The 26,009-nt window shown below is 38.4% G+C and overlaps 1 protein-coding gene across 1 annotated transcript; it reads left to right on the top strand.

The window, feature by feature from the left end:
• The first annotated feature begins 530 nt into the window (after positions 1-530).
• On the top strand, positions 531-24,307 carry HDAC2 (histone deacetylase 2). Its single transcript, XM_074151183.1, has 14 exons — positions 531-729; positions 7,435-7,547; positions 8,017-8,134; positions 9,095-9,169; positions 9,461-9,599; positions 12,019-12,160; positions 15,686-15,778; positions 15,895-16,003; positions 17,453-17,593; positions 19,513-19,621; positions 21,758-21,888; positions 22,775-22,930; positions 23,674-23,731; positions 23,944-24,307. The coding sequence occupies exons 1-14, from the start codon at positions 678-680 to the stop codon at positions 23,972-23,974; spliced, it is 1,467 nt and encodes a 488-aa protein (XP_074007284.1). The 5' UTR covers positions 531-677; the 3' UTR covers positions 23,975-24,307.
• The last annotated feature ends 1,702 nt before the right edge of the window (positions 24,308-26,009 follow it).

Here is a 26,009-nt window from a genome sequence, read left to right as displayed (position 1 = left end):
GCTTCCCGGTCACGGCTGGTCCCTTGGGGGAAGCTGAGGGGAGTCGCCGTGACTTCCTCCCGCACTGAGCAGGTGAAGGGCCCACTGTTTTCCGGGCACGGGGATCGGCCTGTGAAGCGAGGGTTTTCTTCTCGCAGCCCCTCCCTAGGGGCTGCCTCTGCCCCGCCGCCGCCATTCAGCGCCGGGCCCCCACCAGCTTGAGGGAGGACGGTCACTCCGCGCATGCGTCAGAGGGCTCCGTGAGGGGCGTGGACAGAGCCCGACGCCCGCCAGCGGACCGTACCACTGCGCGGCGTGGGGGTGGGCAAGGAAAGCGCTGCCTCCAAAAATTCGCTTATGAGGATTTCTTGCTGATTCTTTTCCTGACTCTGTGTGTGACTAAGCTTCAACGGCAGGGACAAGCACGGGAGAGCCCACGTTCGCTCGCACGCTTCCTCTCCACCTCCTTCTCTCCCTCGCCCACCCCCGGCGGCGGCAGATTGGACGCATCCGGCTTGCTTCCCCCCCCCCATCCCGTTGCCGATGGTCGGGCCCGCTCGCGCTGCCTGTGGCCCGGCGTCGTGAGTTCCCGCTCTCCCGCGTCCGCCTTCTCCCGCCCCCTCCCTCCTCCTTCTGTGCCGGCTCGGTGCTCGCCTCGGCCGCCCGCTCCCTCCCTCCGGCTCGGCCCCGGCGGCCCTATGGCGTACAGTCAGGGCGGCGGCAAGAAGAAAGTCTGCTACTATTATGACGGTGAGCAGGAGCGCGCGCGCGCGCGCGTGTGTGTGGACCCCCTCTAACGGCCGCCCGCGGCGGCCTGGCCCCGTCTCCCGCCATTACGGGCCCCCTCTGCCCGCTCCATGGCGGCCCCGACCTGGGGGGGGGGTCCTCGCCTTCTCCACCTGCGCCGCCGCCGCCGCGACCCGCTCCCGCCATCGGTCCTGGGTGCTCCCGCCCCGCCGCGGGGCTGAGCCCCGGGGGGCCGCCGGGCGAGGGGGGGAAGCGGTGGCGGGAGTGGTGGTGGTGGTGTGGGGGGAGTTGGAGCCGGCCGAGGTGAGAGCTGGGGAGCTGCTTGCGAGACCCGGCGGGGTGAATGCGGTGTCTATTGTTCCCCCTCCCAAAAAGAAAAAACAAAAAAAAAAAAAAGAAGAAAAGTTGAGACACTCCCCTCCATCCGCTAGGCACAGAGGCGTTGGAGTCGCCGCCGCGTCTGGCTCCTCCCCTGCAATAAAAAAAAAAAAAAAAAGAAAAAAAAAGTCTAGGCCATGTGTAGCGTCGGCACCTGGTGGTCCTCGGCGCTGGGGCCTTCCCCTGCCTCTGCCTCCCGTGCGGAGGGCTTGTGCGCCGAGGGGACTCTGCCCCACCACCCCCAAGCCCCCCCGAACACGCACCGAAGCGGAGGTTTGGCTTCCAGCAGCCCCTCCGCCCGCCAAACACGAAAGTTGGGCGCGTAGGTGTTTAATAACAGTGAAATGGGAGTTGCGTGCAGGCCGCCCGAGTTTGCCCGCTCCGCCGACGGGGACGCGGCGAGTTGCGTTCTGCGTCGTCAGCCGCCTCGAAAAAAGTCCATCGAGCCCCTGCTTAATTTCAGATGTTTGCAGCGGCTTGTTTGTGGTTCTCTCTGGCCACAGGTTACAGCGACAACTTTCAGTTTTCTTCCCGAGTTTGCATTTGTTTTTCCTTTTTTTTTTTTTTTTTTTTTTGAATCGCCTCCGTAACAATCTTTTAAGTCGGTGTTTTAGACTGGTATTGGTGGTAGCCAGGAAACAGAGGTTGAGGCTGTTTTGCTGTAGCGCTTTGGTGTTTTCACCATTTTGGAAATGAAGATGAATAGTTAAACCCAGTTAAGATATCAGAGGTGTATGCTGCTGTAGCAAATCTGCCATTCTTTAGAAATGGCAGATCTTGTGGGGCCTGTCTTGGTTTTTTTTTACCACACTAAAGGAGGCCGAGTCGTGGTTGCCGCCCCCTTCTCTTTGTTGCTAGCTCTGGTTCTTTGTTCAGCCTAAAGGGGAAAGGAGGAGGCCCCTGTTAGGGATAGTTTTGGTGAGGCTGGAATCTTACTTTTCTTTGGGAAGAGGACTCACTTTTTGCCTTGTTGAAAGGAAGACTGCAGTGATAGTTTAGAAGCTCTCTCTTTGCAAATGTTTACATGGTTTTTTTTTTAACAATATGCTTTTTTCTTTTTAATTGTTACTTTATTTAAAGTCACGTGGCTATAGTTTACAAGGTATCAATATGTTCAGTTTTTCTGTGATCCCTGGTTTTTGGTACTCGGTGCTCGTGTCAGAGGCTCCCTTAAAAGCCAAAAAGCTATTCCAGTGAAGAGGGAGAAGAAACTGGAGAAGGAAGTTTTCAGGTGGCAGGATAATGGCGACTTAAAACCAGTTGTAGCTCCTGTCTTGCTTGAATATGTAGACTAAGATAAATGCAGTTAACAATAAGGTAGGCAAAGGAGTATCTATTGTAAAAGTGATTTTAAAAAAATACTTTCTCTGTAGAAGAAATTACCAGCTTTGGAATGCTTTTGATGCATTATTTTTTATTGCCAAAGGCATCAGTTATTTTACACTTCTTTTGGAAATAGAGTTATTAGAAGAAATTCTAGAGTTAATACCTGCAGTAAATACTTTTATATTTCTATAGTAAATAATGCTGATTTGTGGTTCATCTGGCAATTCTGAGTATCTTGTAATGTCGTACCAGCAAAGTCTTGAGTTCAAAGCAAGGGGAGTGTTCAAAGCCTTAAATAACCCAAACCAAAAAAATACAAAGATACCTCAACACACAACTGAGGCAGTAGTGTATCTCCAAGTATGTAATGTAATAACTGAAATATATTACCATTTTTGTCATAATTTTTCCTCCACGTGTACTTTCACTTTGTTTCTTTAAAAGTATACCCTAAAAAGTGTTGAAAAGTACTAGAAGCATGTACGTGTTTTTGCGATTCAATAAATTCCTACATGCTTTTAGGGAAACTTGGTGTGATTGCCATCTAAAGTTGCTTTTTCAAATTAGCCTGTAACTTAGGAAATTGTCTCTGAGTGTATTGCTTGTTAAAGTTTTCTGATAATTAACAGCTGTAATAGCCTTCACACTGTACCTAGAACCAATAAACTTTGGATAGAAGAAGCTTGATGTCATTTTCTGGAGTTTGTTTATAATAGACTGTCAGTTACATCCAGTTTGCAGAATTTGCATTGCTCGTGATCATGCTTAGGTCAGGAATTTTATTTAAATTTGAGCCAGTATACTATGGGAAGAACAAAACCTGCGCAAATTAAGATATTTTAGCCATGTTAAAATATTGTTAACAACTGCTTCTAGTCTTAATATGTGTATGGCTATAGCTTACCAAAGTCTGCTTGCACTACTTGGAACCATACTAGATATGGCAAGATATCGTAGCTTTTATTTTAGCCTCTTACCATGTGTCTTCAGGTTGTTGCTACAGTCTTGCAGCATGTGGCTCAGGTAGTTCAGTGGCCTCTTCCAAAATAGGTACATGTTGTACAGTTGCCCATAGCAATGAGGACAGGACCCAGAGGGTCTTTCCAGGTCTGTGCTCCTGTACAGCAAAGCACAGATCTAGAGAATCACACAGCAGCTATAATAAGTGTATTTATATACAATAAGTGTATTTATTCCATGCCTGTGCACTAGCAGTGTTGCTTAGATTGCTTGTTGTGCGTAATTTAATGTGGGTGTTCAAAAGGTTCTACCTTCACAAAAAATTTCTGAGATCTGCATCAGAATGTGGTTTGTTCCGCCCTTCAAGGCGAGACTAAACCTGTTTTAATAGGAGAGTATGCTGCTATATTCAGGCATAGTTTAAGTACATTAGCACTTGCAGTTTAAGTTCATCTTCTCTGCAGATGTCAGCTTTAACTGAAGAGCGTTTTATGGAGACTCATCAATGCTTTGCACAGTGGCTTTTGAACATGGCTGTGGTGCCCAACCTCCGCTCAGGACTCAAAAGTCAGAACTTTGCTAGTCTTCTGCTGCCTGCTTAATTTTAAAAACCAGAACAAAACCCCCAACCCTTCAGATGCTAGTGCAGTAATTCTAGGCCTGTTTGAGTAGCTGTTTGTTAGACTGATCAGGCATTGATCTTTTTTCTAGGTTCATCGTTACATGAGTTCACCCGTTAGTATTGCAGAAGTCAATCCCAGTGTACCTACTGCTATTAAGGCTTTTTTCATGTGGTTTCCATTGTAGCAGTTAGGTTTCTGCACTTAGTGCAGTTCTGAAATACCTCATGATTTTGTGGTAACCGTACTTGAAGCAAGCAGAGATATGGTCAGTGTACATAACAATTTATCTGTATAATAAAGTTACAAAGTAATGTAATTTACAAGTTACAAAGTGTCAAAAAAGATAAGTAAACCTCATATCTTGCCTCTTTATTCAGGCTGTTCAGACTGTTTTGTAATGGGTTAATTTAAAGGTGTTATTTTTCTGTCTTAGTAACTAGAGGGACTAAAGGACAGCAGCTTTTGTTAGTCGGTTGTGTGTTTGTCAGACATAATTGAAGTTCCTTTAGGGCATGTAGCCTCCAGTATTTTTCTGTGTATTAGAATATTTAACATCTGTAGACCTTGCGGAAGTCTCAGATAGAGAAGTGAGTGTCTTAAACTTATGTTCAGTAAACTTATGTTCATTTATTTTAATTTGATAGCTTTCAGAATTTAGGCAAGTAACTTGTATGAATTGAGAAGTAATGTTTATTGTTTGTTTTTTTTTTTTTTTAATATATTTGAACCCAGATCATGACAGTGTATGTAATAACTTAATTTTCAGGTAGGTCTTCCAGTCATTTATTGGTATCATATTTTGCATCATGTGGTGAACAGTGCAGGGCAGTAAACTTGTGCTAGAATTAAGTTGGTACTTGATTTGTCTCGTTTTAGTTAAGAACTCAACTGTCAGAGATCATGTTGTTACTTCTCAATGGGAGCCACTTAGCTGATATTTTTACTGGTACAAAACAGTAAATGTCAGTTTTTGAAGACTTTCTGTGAGGGATTAATAGATTTGCCAACTTTCTGCATATACTACTTTGCATGTTTTCCCTCCACTTCCTCTTTCAGTTATATTCTTTTCTTTTGCACTTTCCACATGCACCCACGCTGGTGAGTGATACAAAATACGCTCATAACACTTCTGTACAATTTTACTTTTGTACTGACAAGTTTAGGGTCAAGTACTCACACTACCTGCAATACTAGTCTTATGCGCTTGGCCTCACTGTACCTGTTTCTGTATATATGCATACTGCAGTCACAGTCGGTCTGGCACTAAGTGCAAGGCTTTTTAGCACCTTCCGTGGGGGTGGTGACCCATCCCTGAACGCACTAGCTCTTGGTACACTATGCATTTCTTCCCAAAGTACTCCAATAAGGCTGTGATATATGAAGAAGAGGTTTCAGAATCCATGGATGAAGTGTTTTTACCAGGAAGGGCACGTTCTCCTTCACTGGGTAAAGGAGGAGAGACTTTTAACACCTTTGCCTTGACCACAGGATAATGTTTCCAAGATGGGTCCCCTTTGTGATGTGATGTTGGCTGGAAATCAAGGTCCTGATGAAGAAAAAGAATCTCTTGAGTACCTTTTCCTTCCTCCACCCCTGCCAATATACACATTGCAACAGTCCCTTGAAACTTAATGGTCTTTTTGTACATATATTTGATTATTTTTCCTTTATGAGGCTAATGCCAAAACCCTTTTTTGTTTGTGACGCTAAGACCTGAAAGATATAAACTGTATTGCCTGTTGCTAAAGTGTATTATATTGATATCTGTTGTTAAGTTGTTGCTGCTGACCTCTAACATGGAAGGGTCAATATGCTTCTGCCAGATACTCACCCACAGATCTTCTGTTTCATTAAATTAAATAAGCTCCCATTAAATTTACCAACTTGCCAACTCTTTTAGAAGTTTTCCTTTCTGGTAAAAAAATAAAGTGAAAGTTAAAAGGTATGCTTAATTTATTAATTCATAAGTATCTGTAAGATTCCAGGTCTCAGTAACTGACAAGAAGTGCTTATCTTCCACTTAAATACCTAAGTCAGGAGTAGGTCCAGGTTCTTCAAAGTTCTTAACTTAATACTAAAACTTGGTATTTTCATTGTTATGGGATGGCTAAGATCTAGGTGTTAAGCGATTGCTTTTCTAGAGAACCTCACATTACATGAGGTTATATCTAGTTTTCCTAAGTGTCCTTACTCTCCTTGTCCCTTTGAAAGCTGGATTTTAGAATGCTTTGAGACTTAGAGTCCTGTAATGCTTGCTTTTCTTAGTAGCTGGTGATGCTACCGCAAGCTGACATTTTCCCTTCCTCCTGAGCTGCAGCTTGTGTTGAAGAGTGAAACTGAAGCTGTTTTGGAGCAGTGCTTCTTACCTCTGACTACCAAAATTTGTAAAATAGTATGGCATTTTGAAAATAGTATTTCTTTCATTCCAAGTGGACAAGGCAGAGCACGTTGAAAGATGTGTAAGAACAGTAAAACTTTGGTCAAAAGGAAAAGAGGCACTATTGCAAAGAATTGTTATGGAATTCTCCAGCTGAAAGCTATTGACAACTGGACATACCTTTTAGGCTTGTCTGTTTCCAGAAACATTATGTACTGCTAGTTCTAGTTAAAATGGTTTGCGTCTTGGGAATGTCACTGTTCAAAGTGGAGGTATGTATGTTCTGACAGTATCTGAGTTGGGGAGAAAGCTTAACTAGCCCATCATAGCAGCCATTCTTTTATTGGAAGCAAGTGTCAAATTTGTTACCTTAATTGTGTGTCTAGTTGTTCTCCAGTTAGATTACAAGGTTCTGTTAAACTACTGTGGGTCCCTAGCAGCAGGTGGCTGGGGAATGTTTGTACAAGTGGTTTCAGCAATGGATCTGAAGTTAAATTCTGGAATGTAGCTGCTAGGGTTAGTAGGTAAGGGCAGGCTGAGGATGGTATCCTAAAATCAGCTCCTGCAAATTGACAAGTTTTACTACAGCCTCTGTTATGGTACAATGTGACTATGTCATCAGTAATTTCTGCTCCCCTTTATTCCAGTTTTGTTTCCCATTACTTTATTCTTCAGTTTTTACCCACTATTTTCTTCACTCTTGATTTGACATCACTTCTTGTAGGCATCTTTGCTCCCCTACTACTGTCTGCTGTAGTAAAGGTATTAGATTTGCCCTCCTTTTTGCCCTCAGCTTCTGATGTATGACCTTTTAGGGGCAGTTTTTTTCCCCCATAGCCTTTTTGAAATAGACAATAGTCTCTTTATTGGTTTGTGGGGTTTTTGATTTGCTTGTTTGTTTTGATTTCGTTTTTTGGTTTGGTTTTGTTTTTTTTTTTTTTTTTTTTAAATCATACCTACTGTCTTCTGGGAATGATTCTTTTAAGTGGCAATGAAAAGTTGTTTTGTAATATGAATAGCTATTCCTTTGTGTAATATTGACAGGTGATATCGGAAACTATTACTATGGACAAGGGCATCCAATGAAACCTCATAGGATCCGAATGACCCACAACTTGCTGCTAAATTATGGCTTGTACAGAAAAATGGAAATTTACGTGAGTATAAGCAATAGAGTGTCCACTGAAGCATTTTAAGTTATTTTTAAAGGGCTTCAAGTATTCTCACACAAATCAATGGAGAGAAGTGGAAGTAGGAAATAAAAAAATACTTAAATCGTGTATTCAGAGCTCTCTTAGAAATGAAGCAGTATTTTGTAACTAGTGAGGATTGCAGATTGTTGTCCATGTCTGGAAGATGTGAGGTAGAGCCCCAGTAGAGAATTCTCACCAGTATTTTTATGACTTGGTGGGGGTTAGGGTGTTGGGAAGACATTGGGTTAACTGCACAAAGAATCAAGTTGTGTACTAACAACAGAGTAGTCCTTGCTTTCTGTAAAAGAGCACTACTGTCTGTTTCACTGTTCTCCTTTCAAAGTAGATTAGATTTCTTTCAAGTTGTCTATTTTAGCCAATTTTTAGCTGATTTTGCAGAGCACTGATTATTTCTATAACTTCTTGTTATCAGCGACCTCACAAAGCTACTGCTGAGGAAATGACCAAATACCATAGTGATGAATACATCAAATTTCTCCGATCGATAAGGCCTGACAATATGTCTGAGTACAGCAAGCAAATGCAGAGATGTAAGTGTCAATATTTGGTTACTAAATCTATATGTTCGTGCTTTGATGGTTGGCATTGTTTAAAGCTAAATATGCACCAACGCAGAGGTACAAACATGCCTTAATGGTGTGTGGGGGTTAGAGAAATACTGTAACAAGAGTAACATGTGCCTGCCTTTAGTTACACTAATTTTGTGACTTTTCTATTAAAACTAGCCATCTTGGCAAAAATGTTCTTTAAGCTTATGGATGGGTTTTTGCTTCCCCTTTCACAGGGTGTATTCTAGTTGTGAAATAATACTTTCTGTGGGCTTAATGCACTGATTAAACTTAAGTTGTGAGCTGTTTGCAAAAGTGTCTTAGAAATCTGTTCTAATGCAAAATCTCTCTGAAAAAGAATAGCTTTTAGAAGAGTAGAGAAGTAAAAATCAATGTGTGAAAATGTGTTTAAGTCAAGAAGAGGAGTTGCTCATTCCTGTTGGAGGGAGATAGTAAAATTTGTACATTACTCACTGCTCACCCTTTCTGTTAATTTATTTTTTTAATTATAGGGATAGGCTTAAAGTACTGTTAGGAATGCAGTTTGGTAGCTATTACATCAATTTAAAAGGCAGTATTGTAACCTCTTTATGATGCCTTATTCTCAGCAAATTATTTTTCCAAGTAATTATGCATTTCTTACCATGACCCATGTTAATCAGCACTTCTTCAAAAATCTAAAAATGATCTAACTTCTTATTAACAAGGAGACAAAGTTTCCTGTGGAAACTGAGAGAAAAAAAAAAAAAGAAAAAGGTATTAAAAAAATAGTTTAGAGTCAGATTATAAAGACCTGTTTAAAATTCAGCCTGACAAAAATGTGGTGGTGGGAAGTAGCTAAAATGCTGAATGAACCTATGAATTACATCTGTAAGTGTTATCCATGCATATAACAATGTTGTTGGAATGGTGTTTTTGACAAGTATTACATTTCTTATGCAGTTAATGTTGGAGAAGATTGTCCTGTATTTGATGGCCTGTTTGAGTTTTGTCAGCTGTCAACTGGAGGCTCTGTTGGTAAGTATAGGACAACCATTTTGTAGCTTTATTACGTTTATGTCAGCAACTTCAGACTTTGATAGTATACTTAAAACTAAAGAAAATATAAGGGGTTTTTATAAAGAAATAATGATCGTATATCAGTTACCTGATATATCTCATAGTTGACAGTCTGTATCTCAGTATTGGTAAGAGATCAGATCTAGGATCAACTTATTTAAAAAATACAATACTATTTCGTATAACAGGTTTAAAGGCCTTCAGAAGTTTCTGACTGCATTTCCTTTCATTTTTGTGTATATCTTTCAGCTGGGGCGGTAAAATTGAACAGACAACAAACAGACATGGCTGTTAATTGGGCTGGAGGACTTCACCATGCCAAGAAATCGGAGGCATCTGGTTTTTGTTATGTCAATGATATTGTGCTTGCTATCCTTGAGTTACTGAAGTAAGTTTATGATGAGAACAAGATAAAATTACAGAAAGTGTCAAATTCAAGTATTTAAATGTTTGAAGATAGGAATTGTAATTATTCAGTGAGTAGTTTTCATAGCCCATGTTGAACTCAAACAGTTTCAGTTAAGAAAACTCCAAGCTATGCCTGGTTTGGCTTCAGCAAGAAGTTTAAACTAAAATACAGGTAAGCTGAAAAGATAACAAATAGGAGACTCAGCCTGGAGAAACTCTCTCTGGGAAGACCTTATTGAAGCCTTTCAATAGTTAAAGGTGACCTGCAGGAAACACGGGGACAAACTTTTTAGCAGGTCCTGTTGCAGTAGGACAAGGGTTAATGGCTTGAGGGAAGATTTAGACTAGATATAAAAAAAATTTTTTTTACAATAAGTGTGGTGAAACACTGGCACAGGTTGCCCAGAGAGGTGGTAGATGCCCCATCCCTGGAAATATTCAAGATCAGTTTGGATGGGGCTCTGAGCAACCGGATCTAGCGGAAGGTATCCCTGCCTATGGAGACAGGGTTGGACTAGATGACCTTTAAAGGTTCCTTCCAACCCAAACTATTCTATGATTCTATTCTATGATTCTATGAGATAAGTTTAAAACAGATATTTAGAAGTACTTCTTTACACAGAGGATAGTGAACTTCTGGAACTTGCTGCTACTGGAGGCTGAAGGAAGCAGACAGCAACAACAGATTCAAAAAAGGGATTAGACATAATCATGGACAAGAGGTCTGTAAATAGATGTTAAAGACACAAGGAACAATGCACCCTGTAAAATGCCATATGCTGTAATCCTAGACAGAGGGGAAGTACTGGGGTAGCAGACTTCAGAAAATGGACAGGCTTATATGCTTTCTATGAACGTTAATATCTTGTTGCCACTCATGGGGACAGAATAGCGGGCTAGATGGATCACTGCCCTGGCCGCTTAGGGCAGCCATGCTCACAATCAGACACACATTTATTTTCTCAGTAGGCCTGCTTATTTCCTACCATTCGAGTCGTTACTAAACCAAACAGGAATATTCAGGGAAGATCATGCACTGAGGTTCCTTGGATTGTTACATGAATTAATGTGGCTGTTATGAATAAATAATGAAATAACAGCTGTGCTGCTGTGACTGCAAAATAAAAAATGAAAGGAGTAATGAAAAAGTGATCATATAATTAACTTTGAGCAGTAATGCTTCACTAAAATTTCAAATCCTGAGTGTTACTTGTGCTGCTTTGGGGGACTATATCCCTTCCAATAACACATCATTCTCATTTTTCACAAAAAATATTCTACTTATTTGACTCTTGTGAATGGAGTGGCTGAGTCTGCTGGTGAGGGATGGGGGAAGTAGCTGTAATTGGGAAGTGTTTTTTAGAGATGGAAAAAGTTTCTAAAGACACTAATAGATAGTTAATATTAACATATTAAGACATTCATTTTAATGTACAGCATGTGTTCAGGATCTGTCTCTGCAGTCTGTAGTTAAGTCTTGAATTTTTTAGCTTAACATGCATGTGAAGGCAGGCAGCCTTCAAATAATTACAGGTTATGTAACCATAGGAAACCATCTAGTTCAGTGTCTTATTAAGTGAAAAATCTTAGCCCACCTGAAATTATGGCTGCTCGGACTCATATTCTGTAGCACTGTGCAAAGCATGATGGAAATGCATCTTCTGATGCTGATAGACTTTGTTCTTTACTGGAAAAAATAGAATATAAGGGATACTTACTGTTGTTTCCAATGCTTTGAGGCTTCAAATAACTGGTTTCTTTATTTATCTCAAACTGATATGAATCTTATGATATTTTAGGAAATACTAAGCAGAAGCATAATAAATTCATGCTAGTAGTAAGTGTGATACACTTGGAAATAAGGATGTGCCTATTTTTACAAGTTGCAGAGGCGAAGAAGAAAAGTCAATGGAAAAGAAGTATTTAAAATTATTTTTTGCGGGCTTATGGAACATGGGTTATTCCTGCTCGTGGCACTATGCTGTTTGGAATGTGCACTAAGAGATACTTAAGTGCAGGCTGTGTTGGTAATTACTGAGAAGGCAGAAAGAAATGCCCAATGAAAGGAGGAAATTCAGCAGATGTGAACAACAGAAAGTGGTGTGAGCAGAAACACAAGGTATAGCTTCTATAGAGTGAGACAATTGGTGTAAATACTAAATACATTACATACTTAAGTTATTTTAATGAAGATAAACTTATTTTCATTATTATCCAAACTGTACTGAGAATTCTAAGAGCATATGGTCACTTAAACCAAAACCATCAAATTGATCATAATCTTGGATTTTAGTGTTTGGTTGGGTATTTTTTCATTAGGTTTTTCCTTGTTTAGGTATCATTATACTATGAACATAACAGATAATGGTGATTTCTCATCCATGATTTTTTTTTTCTAGGTATCACCAAAGAGTGTTGTATATTGATATTGATATCCATCATGGTGATGGTGTTGAAGAAGCATTTTATACCACAGATCGTGTCATGACTGTATCATTCCATAAGTATGGTGAATATTTTCCGGGCACAGGGGATCTTAGGGTAAGGTTGAACATGAAATTTCATTAGATGATGAATTCACTCTTAATCTCTGCCTTGTAGATACTGTTTTAGTATTAGGTTACAATAACTGTATCCAGTAATAATATACAGCTCTAAGTTTTCAGTAAATATGTTTTGTCTAGAGTGATAGATCTGTTGAAGAACCTTAGGGAATACAACCAAATGGGATAGTGGGGAAGTAAATTACTCGCTTCTACATGAAATCAACACCTTCACATCTGGATAAATTGTCTCAAATTTTAGTTCAAATATATAATTAATTTAGTTCACTCACATTTTGGAAATGTCTCTAGGAAGACAATGTGGTATAGTTATAATTATCTGTACGTTGCAATTCTGCACATACAGTGAAAGTGGCTGTTTGGAGATCACATGGTTTCAAAATTTATTTCAAATCATAGAATAATTTCATGCCAGAGCTTTAATAGTCACAAAGTTTCAGTTTCAACTTGAATTTACTGTGTTCTATTTGCCTAGTAATACAGTTGGCTCGTTTTTTGGAATATTTCCTATGTTGTAAAGTGTGTTTTGAGTTCTTATCATGCTCGTTGCTGAAGAACTTCAGTGTGCCCCACAGCCAATTGTGTGCTAAGCCTTAGAGCTAACTTGAGGGAGGGAGAGAGGAAGCATCGACCTGTGATGAATTGTCATTTAAGCTGTTGTAGAATCTCTAGCAAAGCTGAGAATGGAAACGGATTTTCCTGGTCCTTCATATTAATTTTAAGTCAGTCATTCCCAATGTTAGACCATTAGAACAGGAAATTGTTCCACTTCACAACTTGAAAGAATATTTCAAGTATTAGGATTAATCTATTCCTAGCTTCAAACTCTTACATTAAACCTCTTTTTTCTCAGAGGCACTCCCAGGATAAGTCACTCCTCTGGCATTAGCAACTTTGTACATTAGTTTTTACACACAGTTAGTAATGTTTTTAAAAATTGTGAATGCTTCTAAAAAGTTGACCTATAAAAATTCTGTGTTGGGAAAGAATTCACTTTGTTCCTACTATCTTTAAATTGATTCAAGACATGCAGATACTTGTGTTTCTGCTGATATTCCGGGAGTATGCACTCCCCAGTGTGCTGATGATACCCAGAGGACACAGGAATAAATGTGAGTTAAGCTTTAAATCAGTGGGGTGCTAAGCGTTCATTTCAGTATGGTTGTTGGAGCTGAATGTTATTAGGGTTGTTAGATTTTGTTAAACTGCATTCTAAATTGATTTAGGTAGAAATCAGATTAGGCATTGTTTTTATCCATGTGGTTTAACTTGACTGGCCACAAGGTGGTAGTGGTGCTTCAAACAAAAAGCAGCTCAGACCAGGATGTTTATAAAGACAAACTGTTGTTGCTGAATCTGGCTAGATTTTTTTTTTTTTTTAAGAGTTAGATATCTTGGCTCTTTAGAAACAGCACTTCCCGTTGACAGAGAAGTTTATGGATTCTTCACCTCACCACACCCAGGACAAAGAATTTAAAGATACACAGTTGAAATAAATAGAAGAATATTGTATGTTATTGGGATATTTTTTTTAGCACAGTGTCAGTGACAAACAGTACCTCAGGCATGGTAACTTTTATTCTGTGCTGTGGCTAGTATTTTGAAATGAGCGTTGTCTGCATACAGACTTCAGCGGGCTTTATTGCAATTATTATATCCCCCCCAGGAAAAAAAAATAACTTTTTCTTATCTCCAGAGCTTGCAAAGCTAATTGAAGTAAAGGGAGAAATAATTCTCTGAAAAGTCAGTTTTCCTTCTGGAGACCAGTGTTGTGCTGTTTGTTTCTGCTCAACTTGATCTGCTGTTCCTGGCCTCATACATCAACTTTAACAGCCAAACCTTACCTTTGTTTTTCAGTAGGCTCCATTCAAACTTGTTTCTGTAATTCTTTAGTTAGTTGGTCTAGTTTGCTGATCAGGTTATGCTTATTTGATGCAGGAACAAATCATGCATCAGCTGATGATTTTGTGATTGCAGCTCCATCAGTGTAGCTGAATCTCACAGAGGTTGTCTAGTTCAGCTGCGTTCGTCCTTTTTCTGCTGAAGGTATCGTGCAGTCTGTCTGAACTTCCAGTGCCCGTAGGAAGTCATTTGACTTTCTATGCATCTTAGGTGGTAGCACTAATCTAGTTTAATATATACGCAGGTATACATAGAAGTCCAGGTTCCATGAAGAAATTTGATCTTCGATGAATGGGCAACTACCAGAATGCTATATTGTTTCTTTAGAGTGTTTATAACCAATGCAAGTATCAGTTACAAAGAACATCCTTTGAGTAGCTCAGGCTGGAAAGCAGTTACCCCTGTTTAGAGGGAAATTGTGTGAACGTTTGGCTTTGCTCTGGTTTAGGATGTGATTGATTTAATGCTTTTTTGTTGTTGTTGTTCAACCTGGAAAGCAAGGCGTTACCTCCTGAGAAAAATCAGCGCCTGAAAGCCTAGGTGATTCTGGGTAACTGTCATGCTCCAAACCAGCATGTGTTCAGCAGTGGTCTTCAGTGTTGCTAATTTTGCAATACTATGAAATATTATTAATATGCTGGAAGAAGGAAAAAAAGCAACCAGCCTCAGCTGTTAACATTGTGCCTGTGCTGCATTGGCATTCATGTCCATGTCTCTCTCTCACACACCCACCCCCAGTAAAAGACAGTTACTGGAAGTGACATATTACTGTTGCATTCACTGCTAAGGAGGCCCCACTGTACCTTTATTAGTGGGAGGTAACTGCTCTGTAAACTGGGTCAGTTTCTGTCTTGGTGGTGAGTTTAAGGGAAGAAATGGGAAAGTGTGGCAAGCAGGATCTTTAAGTTTTGAGCTGATCATCAAAACAGAAGTGGATGCATTCAGAGTTTATTCACTTGATTTTTTTTATTTTTGCTTTCCCCCCAAGAGTTTTTTTCTTTTAATGCATATGTTGTCCAGGAAAGCTGGTAAGACAGACTACTACAGTTCCTGTCTTGTCACCTGATGGAACTGAGAATAATCTGCAAGTTCTGTTTTGTTTTTTTTTTTTTTATTTGAAGAGTCTCAATTTCTTCAAGGGCACCTATAAGTGGCCTCTGTTTGATTTTCTTCTCTCTTTTATGCTGCAGCTAGTTCTTCATCCTATGTTTAGAGCAAAGAATATGGTTTTCAAAACCTTCTTAAATCCAAATCTTCTGTACAGCACCAAAGACATGCATATCACTTCGCTGCTTCTCAGTTTTCTTTCTTGATTTCATCTTAAGTATTTTTACCAGGCTAAACTAATCAGTTATGTTTTTTCTCTTTGTTTTAAATCTTTGAATTAAAAAAGCAAGTGTGCTTACTGCAAACCTAGTGTACAATTCCTACGCTCCAAAATGATTTTATGGGAAAATGGGAATCAAATAAGGTAGTTTGCCTCTTTTCCCCTTGCAGACATGCACATACCAAATAGTGCATCAGACTTGTGTAGGTTTTTTTGTGATACCTTCACGTGCTTCTACGTTTGTAATAAAGCATTTGTCATTTTTGCTCATAGGACATTGGTGCTGGAAAAGGCAAATACTATGCTGTTAACTTTCCAATGAGGGATGGTATAGATGATGAATCATATGGACAGATATTCAAACCAGTGAGTACTTTATCTTTCCAAAAAGCTTAAAAAAAAAGCCCAAACAACTAGTTTTCATTTTGTGGATTTATTTTCATAATGTGAATGAACAACTTGCTATTTTCTACTGATTATAGATTATATCCAAAGTAATGGAGATGTACCAGCCCAGTGCTGTGGTATTACAGTGTGGAGCAGATTCACTGTCAGGTGACAGGCTGGGATGCTTTAATCTTACTGTTAAAGGTAAGCAGAAAAGTGTGTGTTTGTCTGTAACTTTTATTTAATAGAAACCTCTATTCTTCATACTATTTTTCAAGACACTTGCATGATGAGGACTGGAGTCACAAAGATTTTGTTCATTACTATGATTAATCACCTCTTTCTTTGCTATACAGGGATGGCCAAAAGAAACCCAGAAGTTGCCTCTTTCTTTCTGTCCATCTAAAAAAGTTAAGAAGCTTGGTTTTCCATGTTCTTCCAAGCCACTCAAGTGATTCCCTTTCTTCTATGCACAGGCTTTCTGTAGTTTTAAAGTGATGCTCTGGAATGACAGGACGACAACAGTTGTCCTACTGCAACACTTACTATGATGGCCGAATAACAAAACTAGTGGTTCACGTAGTACGACTACAGATACTAAATATCAAAACACCTTGTTGGGCGTAAAATAGGTATTACTGAAATGAGAATACTCACTGCATTGTTAAATTTATAGAGATGTTTGTTATACTGAGCCTTATGTTAACACTCATTTTTATTAACTTTTATAGAATCAATTTATTTTAGTATTACTTACATTTCTACCCAAAAGCGTGATTCTCAGATTCGAGATGAGATGTTAATTTAGCAAATATTATTACTAAAATTGTAATTATATTATTTTTTATAAATATTATTTATATATTTAAGTGATAAAATGTTAAATGTATGTTGAACGTTAGCTAAACCTTAAGTCTAGGCTGTTTGAATCATTAATTTTCTGAGTTTTCTTGTTTTTATATTTTCTTAATGAGGCAATTAGAGTTTTGTAGGCAACAAAATGCAGTGTAGCATCTGTCGGGTCTGGAGTGTTTCAGGGTTCTTTTCTTGATTTGCACCAGGTGGCAAAGCTACTTCAGTTGCCCATACAGCTCAGATTTTTTTCCATCTTACATATCTTGGAAACCAAGAGAGCTGCTGCCTCCTACAGATGCCTTTCAGTATGCTGTATCTCCCTGGAGTGTGTACTGTCTTGGCACCAGTTCACTCTGTAAGCAAGACTTAGCAACCTCTAATACAGGTTCAAATTTAGAAGTAGAAAGGACCAAGTACTGATTTACTGTTTTCCCCTCTTCCCCTTTGCATTTTACTGAGAAATTGTCCCTAGATTTGTCACTGTGTATTGGCATCAATTATGAAAAGACAAACCACCAAACATTTTAAGAGCATTTCAGAACAGCAGCAATAGACCATCATGCAAAGTCTCTGAAGACTGGGGTGGATAATGTTCGATGTATTTTGTACTTTTCTTATCTGTAGATCTTGCTTTCTTATGAGGTTGTGTTTAACTTTCAAGGGAGACAGTTCTGTTTTACTTGAATCAATTCGGTTCTCACTTGATAAGTGACTGCATATGTCTTATTAAATAGTTCATTATATATTTTTCTGTTTAGATATTTTGCATATATTGTCAATTCTTTTTGTGTTTGACAGGTCATGCAAAATGTGTGGAAGTTGTAAAGACTTTTAACTTGCCATTGCTGATGTTAGGAGGAGGAGGATATACTATTCGTAATGTTGCTCGATGCTGGACATATGAAACTGCTGTTGCCTTAGATTGTGAAATTCCTAATGGTAAATATTAATACCCAAATAAATATTTTATTAAGAAATAATCATGGAAGGGTTTAAGTGAACAGATAGCAAATATTTCTATAGCTAACTGTAATGCATCAGTTTAGAGTAAACTACATGGAAAGCTATTGTTAGGATTTAGTCAACAAATTTTCAGTAGTTTATGCACTAAAACTTAAGCATTTGGGGCTTTTTTTATGCAATAGCAAACGCTTTAAACAACTGGATCATTTTTGGAAAATTCAAAACATGTAAAACTTACGGAACCTTACTTGTAACTATTTTTAATATGAATGTCATCAGTATGATAGAATATATACTGCATTTTGATTGTAACAGTGTAGACCTTTGTAAGTTGGGCACCACAGACATGGTATTCACAAGAAATTAATGTACCTTTTACGTAGTAAAATACAACTTTTTCTTCATTGCATCTGTGGCTTAAAAGTAACTGTTAAAGTATATTGACTTCTACTCTTCCATTTGACTCAATTTTGACTTACAAGCTATCTTAAAAAAAAATTAATAAAGCAATAGTAGACTTCTTTTGAATAGTTGAATAGTGAAGTAATTTCTGTGAGTAAGATCCCCAAAGATCCTTCACTCCCTTTACTTCTGGCCAATTATACTTCTGGATGTGTTTTTGGAATGCCTATTTATAAAAGTAGTTCTTGGACTGGTTTGTTGCACATCAGTCACTGGCAGTTTTCACATTGGGCTGCAGCTTTTGCTGATAACCTTTTGCTATTCGTGTATGTTTTGCTGGATTCATAGTGTTTCTGTCTGACTTCAATGATTGCTGCTGTTGGTGAGAAAAGAGTATTTGGACAGTATCTTTCAAGATGTATATTTTCCATCTTGCATGTCAATATATATTCTTTGTCAGCCAAAGCTTTTGAAGAGACAGTAGTATTTCCTTATCTTGTGACTCTTTTCCATTAGCAAATCCCATTCAGTGGATATGTATCAAGTATTTTTGATTTTTTTTTTTTTAAACATTCCTCTCAACTTTGTTGGTCCCTGTCATCTTCAATCTATTCTGAGAAAGAACAGTGCATTTCTAAACGTTGCAATAGCAAGTTAATCTTCCTGTCTCCTTTCTGTCCACCTAACAAGATCGCATGTCCTGTAAAAATCATAAATGAAGAAACAAAACAAAGGGTTCAGTTAGAAGTGGATTTCAATGTCTTATTTCTTAAGAGTTTTAGGTTTTTTAGTTTTCTGTTACTTTATCTGGGAAGATAGTCATATTCAATATAAAATACTACCGTTTTCCTGCATATGTCATAATTACTGACTTAATTTTGGGGATTAGATGTTTCAGTCAGGGGACCATTATCTGTGAAAATGCAAAAAGCGGGGGAAGGTGGGGAATGGACAGACATGGCCATCGCTGAACCACTGTACGGTGCTTACCACGGGTGTTGAGCTAGCTGTGATCTTCCGTCTAATGATACATACTATATGTTTTACTGAAGGAGTATTTTGAATGGCTCACTTAAACCTTTCAAGCTGGACTAACTTTGAAAATAGCTATAATAAATCGTCAGTCGATCTTCCCTTTTCCGCAGAAGTAGCATTTTTAGTTATTTTACCAAATCTGTTTCTGATGTTGTTCCAATATGTGTTCTAATGTGATTACAGTCGAATTTTCTCTTGCTTTTTGTGTTTTGCCAACAAATTTAAGTTCATCTATAGAACAAGTTAGAGGAAAAACATTGAACGGTTCAGGCAATGATATATTATTGCTTAATATTATTAAATTGCTTAATTAATATTATTGCTTAAATATTATTGCTTACCTGAATTCTTCGGGTTTGATAGTTCTCTAACTAAAATCCTGTTAAAACTGCTGTTGTATTTAAAATGTATAAAATCTTTCTTGGGTCACAAAGTTGTCTTTTATGTTTTGTTTATAGAGTTGCCATACAATGACTACTTCGAGTATTTCGGACCAGACTTCAAGCTTCATATTAGTCCTTCAAATATGACTAATCAGAATACACCAGAATATATGGAGAAGATCAAGTAAGTAGTGATTACCTTATCTGTCAAGTAGATCATGTGGATCACATTTCTCCAGAGTTTTGTTAGGCAGTTTTGAAAACTGTACAGCTTCTTGTTACACACTAAGACTAAATACTGAATACATCTTATGTATTTCTCATTTCTGTCAGAAGAGGTACTTTTTCAAAGTCTGTTCCTACAGCAGTATATATGCTAATGAAGTCATATGACTATAAATATGAAAATTTAAGACCCAGCTTGGATTTTTACTTTTTCCAGCAACTAAAGAGATGACTGTTTTACTTGGCTTCCCATTCTGATTCTGTAGAAAGTTTATCCCGTCAGCAAAGCAGCTGGTATGCTGTGATGATTAGGATTCTTAGTTCTCAGCTCCGTGTCTAGGCATGAACCGAGATTGTCTTTGTAGCTGTCAGCTGTGAAAATAAGAGCTCACATGTGAGCTTGAACATCCAAAATTGTGGAAAGATAGTGATATGTGTGCAGGCAGTTGAGTGACTGTGGCTTGACAGTTTCACAAGGTTTGAGAAGAGCTTGTTGCCAAGCTATAGCTATGTGTTTTTTAGCCTGTACTGCTTCTGATAGTTTATTCCTCCTCACATCCTGAAGGTTTGATTGTAAACAAGTATTTTACTTCAGGGATGGAGTAATGCATGCATACAATCAATTCTGTATTCAACTGATAAGAGATAATTGGTTAGCCTGCAGTACTTTTTGCTTACTGAGGCTTGTCCCTGCTCTGGGTTAAAAGAATAAACCGCTACTCCTGCCCCAAGTTTAACAGGCTGTTAATGGTGAACAGGAATTCTTTTGGTTTCTAAAAAGAGCTAAATAAAGATGTGAAACTAGCTGTATAACTTTGCCAGTACTGCTATAACCTGTAAAACTGTCAAATAGCAAAATTCATCAAAGCAGTAAAAATACAAATTTTTGAAGTGGTTGGTATATAGACTGTGATTGGTGTTCCTAACACAAATATATAAATCACAATCAGATGAAAGGGGGTTAGTTGTTAATAACGTGCAAGAGGGAAAAAACCACCTATTTTTCATTGATGTAATTCTACGCAGCTTCTCTGTAGTAATAGTGCTCCAGCTGGTGGTCTGCCAGGCTGCTTGCTTTATATTGAGCATTGTTGAGTTCTCATGGTGCAAGTAGGCTGCAAAACTTGCTTGCTCTTTAACACATCCCTGGGCATGGATTGTCTGTGTTCCTTTGACAGTCTAACATCTTTGTACTAGCACCCACAAGAAGAGCAGTGACCCATCGTTTCAGAGAATCCTCCTTCAGTTAGTTGTGTGCTTTCACAGGGACCTAACTTTGGGGGACTCCCTGGACTGGCAAAACTGGTCTGCCAGGTCATCTGATTTGATCAGAGACAGAGACTGTAAGGATTCCAAAAAAGCACCAGTTGCCATTTAGCTCTTCAGATTGGGTAGAAGGATACTGAGATAGTTGTTACAAGTGCTAGTGTTTGGTGCTTGCCACACCTTTCTCTCTACTTGGACTTCTTTGAAGTGATAGTTTTCAGTCCCAGGAGAAGTCCTGCCTGTGTCTTTCCTTTTCCTGCATGTGGTGCTTTGGAGACGGAGTCCATTGCATCGGATTGCTCAGACTGGAGAGAACTTCTCTTTGTTCTCCCTGAAACAGCCAATAAGGAATCTTGTCCAGATGGATTGGTTTTGGCCCTGAAGTCATCGCTGCACACAGCGTGGAAGTCTTCATGCTTTAAGTGTCTGGCTTGCTTTCTGAGAAACTGGAGCATAGTTTATTATACCACTTAATTCTCTAGCTTATTATAAACAGGGTAATACTGTCACTTGGTTCAGCCCAAATGGGCGGTACTTGTGCTGACCCTGTGGGGAACTGGAGATTGAAGTTGATTGAAATAAATATTTTAAGAGTTCAAAGAAAATCATGTTCAAGTACACTGTGGATACTAATGATCTGTTAGAGATGGAGATATTTCTGAACTTGGCATGCCTTTTTTTTTTTTAAATGAAACAATTAAAGCAAACTAATTAAAACAACTAAAGCAAAGCAGGTTAACTTTGAATACAGAGTTTTCAGAATGAAATACAAAATCCAAGGAAATGCTGCTTCTGTGTATTAATAACTTTCCTTGTCCGTTACTTGCAGGCAACGCTTATTTGAAAACTTGCGCATGTTACCTCATGCACCTGGTGTACAGATGCAGGCCATTCCTGAAGATGCTGTTCATGAAGACAGTGGAGATGAGGATGGAGAAGATCCAGACAAACGCATTTCTAGTAAGAAATGTCTTCTCATGATAGAGCATATCCAAGTAGAGTCTTTTTAGATTTTTAAATGTAATTGTTCAGAACCTTAGTCCTAGTAGTGTGTTATTGGAAGATCGGCAGTTTTGTTTCTGAATAAAACATTTTGCCTCTGGCCTACCAGTTTTGCTGTTCTTAGGTGGAATGTCTGCACAAATCTGAACCTGTTAAAGGGGTTTAAAGAAGTGCTGAAAGAACATGGTTTTTTCAATCTTAAGAAATAGTCTGGCTATTTCAAATCTAAAATAGTCAGTCTCTAATGAGGCTCCAGAAGGAGGAATACAGGACTTACCTTATGTGTTTTGCTATTCACAAGAAGTAACATTCCCCATTGATGTAAAGCAAGATACTGTGTTTTCAAAAAAATACTTTTATTTGGTTTTTTTGTTGTTGTTGTTGTGACAGAGAGGTTTTCCATACTTGCAACACTGCCCTTCGCTTTATTACGGTTAGCCTTTGTAAGGACAGCGAGTTGTTCTTAAGCTATAGCTAAGAGTTTCCTGCTACGTTTAATCTTTTTTGATGGTGATTGGAGTAATTCTATAACCTCTTATTTGTCCATTTTCTGAACTGTTGAAACCATATTTTCTCCTGTGATGTAATTTCCAGTATTTGAAATTAATTTGATGCATGTTAAAATACTCCCACCCTCCTCCTGTGTCTCTCTAAAGCTATTTTTGGAAGTTATTGTGAAAGTCCCAGAGTATCTTAAAAAGTTAGCGGTTTTATCCATAATTTAGTTCATCAGCGTTAAATGATTATAGTATATTATTATTAATTCTTAATGTGATAGTTCTTTTTTATTAGGCCTATAGTAGTTGACTTCATGCTCAGTTTATTTCATAAATCTAAATCCTAGTTCGAGCATCTGATAAGCGCATAGCCTGTGATGAAGAATTTTCAGATTCTGAAGATGAAGGGGAAGGTGGACGACGAAATGTTGCAGATCATAAGAAAGGTGCAAAGAAAGCCAGAATAGAGGAAGACAAAAAAGAGACTGAGGACAAAAAAGCAGGTAGGACTCTGGTGTGATTGCATCCTATATTTTAGAACTGCAAATGTCAGTTCTGTGAGGAGACAGTTTTGTTTTCTGTTAACAGTTAATTAGCTGTTGAGATGATGACTTATTTTTTCCATTATATTTAAAGCATCTATTTCAAATTAATCAGTTTCAAGATACAGCTATTCACACTAGAGCAGTATTTTCAGCCAAGTGTTATTGTTGTTTCCCCACAAGCTTGAAATCTTAGAGCCAGGGATTTCTATAGTTTAGTGAAAATAAGGATAAAAAGGGTTCTTGCTTTAAATACGTTAGGCAAAGAGTTTGTTCCTAGGGGTTTTTTTTGTGGGGTGAGCCAACTAGTTTTCTCTGAAAGCTGGGTATGGTTCTGGGGATAGAGAAATTCCAAGGACTCTCGACTTTTGCAATAACAGACTACATCTTTGGGCTGCAAGGCCACCACACGGCACGCAGGGTATATCCAGGTCTTGTTACTGCATGTCATCATTATGGCCAGTCAAGAGAGGCTTGCCCTGAGGTATTGTGAATCACTTGGCATCGTGCCCAGATCACTCAGTTGAATGGATGCATTTAATGCTGTATTTTAATATGTAACCAGTGACTTCTTTTAAAAGCTGGTTCCCTCTGGCTAGGAGTGTATACAAAAAAAAATGTGACTTGGTCATGCTTTTTTCTTCTGAAGTCTTTTAAGGTTTTCTTGCATCTCTTAGAATATTTAAAATCTTGTTATTTTTCAGATGTTAAGGAGGAGGATAAATCCAAGGACAGCAGTGGTGAAAAGACAGATGCCAAAGGGTAAACACAAATTAATTAATAACAAATGTAACCCTGTTGAAAGTGCTTATTAATTTAAAATATTATAAAGTATTGATTTCTGTAGAGATTACTTTCAGTTCCTCGTGATACTAAATATTTTAGGCAAATAACAGTAATTCAAAATTGCCTTTCTAAAACAGCTAGTTGAAAAAATGAAACAACTTAACAGTTTAATTTTTGCCTTTGTACAGAGCAAAATCAGAACAGCTCAGCAATCCTTGAACAAAAGATAGCCTCTCATCAGTTGAAGAACATAATACTAGAGTTGGAGAATACGTAAAAGAAGAAAAGTTTTCATATCAAGAGAGACTGCTGATTTCATTTTGTACTATTTGGCATGGACCGTATTTATTTTCAAACGGCTTTGTTCTGGTTTTTGGCAAGTTGTATTGTGAGTTTTCTAATTATGAGGCAGAAATTCTTTTCTTCACCATGCTTTATGTAATAGTATTTAAAAATGGATGTGAGTTATTATGTTAAATGTCTAAACTGATCTATTAAAGTAATTTGCCTTTCCTGAGCTGATTTTACCTTTTTTGTAATTTTATCTTTATTAAAAAACAAAAAATTGTACTTGGTTGTCTTTTGTCCATCATTGAACTGCACCGAGGGAAAACTCCATATAAATTAAGCAGAATTCCATTTATCTGTGAGCAGCCAGTGGGTTTAAATGGGCACCTGGAGAACACACAAGTTAAACTGTGTTGCTTTCATTGACTCCACACGTTTCAGTGGCTTCTGAACAGGGTGCAGACAAATGTACTGGAGTATGAGTGCGTGAGATTTGAACAGGCTGAATAAACGGGTGAAGAGATGTTGGAAAAAAGTAGTTATATGAATTTACATTTTAACGTAAAGGTTTAAAGCTCTGCAGTCACGTGCCTTGTAGCATCTGAGAACCTTCTCCACCATCAGAATCTACCTAAAAGACTGATTTGTTTGCTGTTCATGAAATTTGTATGTGTTCAGTCGTCTTTCAAAACTTGCAAGATAGGAAGTAAAAGTTTGGATTTTAACTTATAACCCATTCTGATTTTTTACGGCAAGCACCACAAAACCTTGTCCCCCTTAAAAAGAAAGGTTTTTCTTACATTTCTTCTTGATTCATTAGTTTGTTCTGGTGCCTGAATTGAAACAAAGACCTGAGTGCACACATTCCTTTTTTTCTTTTTCAACCTACAAAGTTATCTTACAGGTTGACATTTAATGAAATGCGCAAGCTTTGGTATCAACATTTCAGAGCAGTGAGCACAGAAGTGTGCAGAACTGCATTGCTGCCCAATTTTTTTCTTCATTTTTTTAAAATAAAAATTAATCTTACTACTTTTTTTTAAACTTACTCCTTTCCATAAAATTCTGGGATTGTGGTTTATGGCCTAATTGATTGATTTGTGCTAAAATTCCAATACAGTACTTTGAATTGTGCTTTTGTTTTGTCCATATGGTATATTCACAGAAGGCTCTTCTGAAGGCATGTCGTATGTTGAGAAATTTGACTTCTTTTCTGATGAGAATGTTTCACTAAAAATAGGACTACTTGATATGTAGGAGGGGAGAAGCTTTGTTTTCTTAATGCCTCTTTAGTGTGTATATATACAGATATTTATGTTTTTTTAAACCTTACTTTAATCTTCCTGAATGTTTCATTTATCTTGGAGTCTTCTCTTCCATTTGGACTTTTGGGTAAACTTCATGAGGATTAGATTCTTAAGGGTGTGGGGAGAGAGTAGTAGTGCTGTGTTCTTCCTTCTAGGAAAGTACCCATCAGACTGTGAAAATTAACTTTACTTGAACTCCCAGGAGATCATACACGCTCTCTGGGCACCTCTTCGAGCATGTGGAACTTCTGAGATGCTTTTTATAACCTGAAGACATTTGAGGAGGACTTGCTGCATTTTTCTGTTCTTGGTTGAGTTTCCTCCTAGAGGATAAAAATTGGATTTGGGGAACTGGTAGGAAGGCTGCAGGATTGTACTGGGAGGGTGGGAAGAGGTAAGTGACACCCTAGCCTTCCCTGGTGTTTGTCAGGAGTTTGGCACTACGTTCTGTTACAGACGTTTTGACTTTATAGAACTGAAGGTAAAATGTCTGTATTTACAGTGTGTATACATCTTAGTATATTTTCTTAAGTTGTTACATACTTTGTTCATGTTTATTATAGAGTTCTCGTTCAAGTAACCTGTAATCCCTTCCAGCATTACAAGTAGATCAAGAACTATTCTTCATTATCTGGATTTCCCAGGTGCAGGTATTGAAA

The sequence above is a fragment of the Numenius arquata genome, chromosome 7 (assembly GCF_964106895.1).
Source record: "Numenius arquata chromosome 7, bNumArq3.hap1.1, whole genome shotgun sequence".
NCBI lineage: Eukaryota > Metazoa > Chordata > Aves > Charadriiformes > Scolopacidae > Numenius > Numenius arquata.
This window is presented reverse-complemented; position numbering and strand designations above follow the sequence as displayed.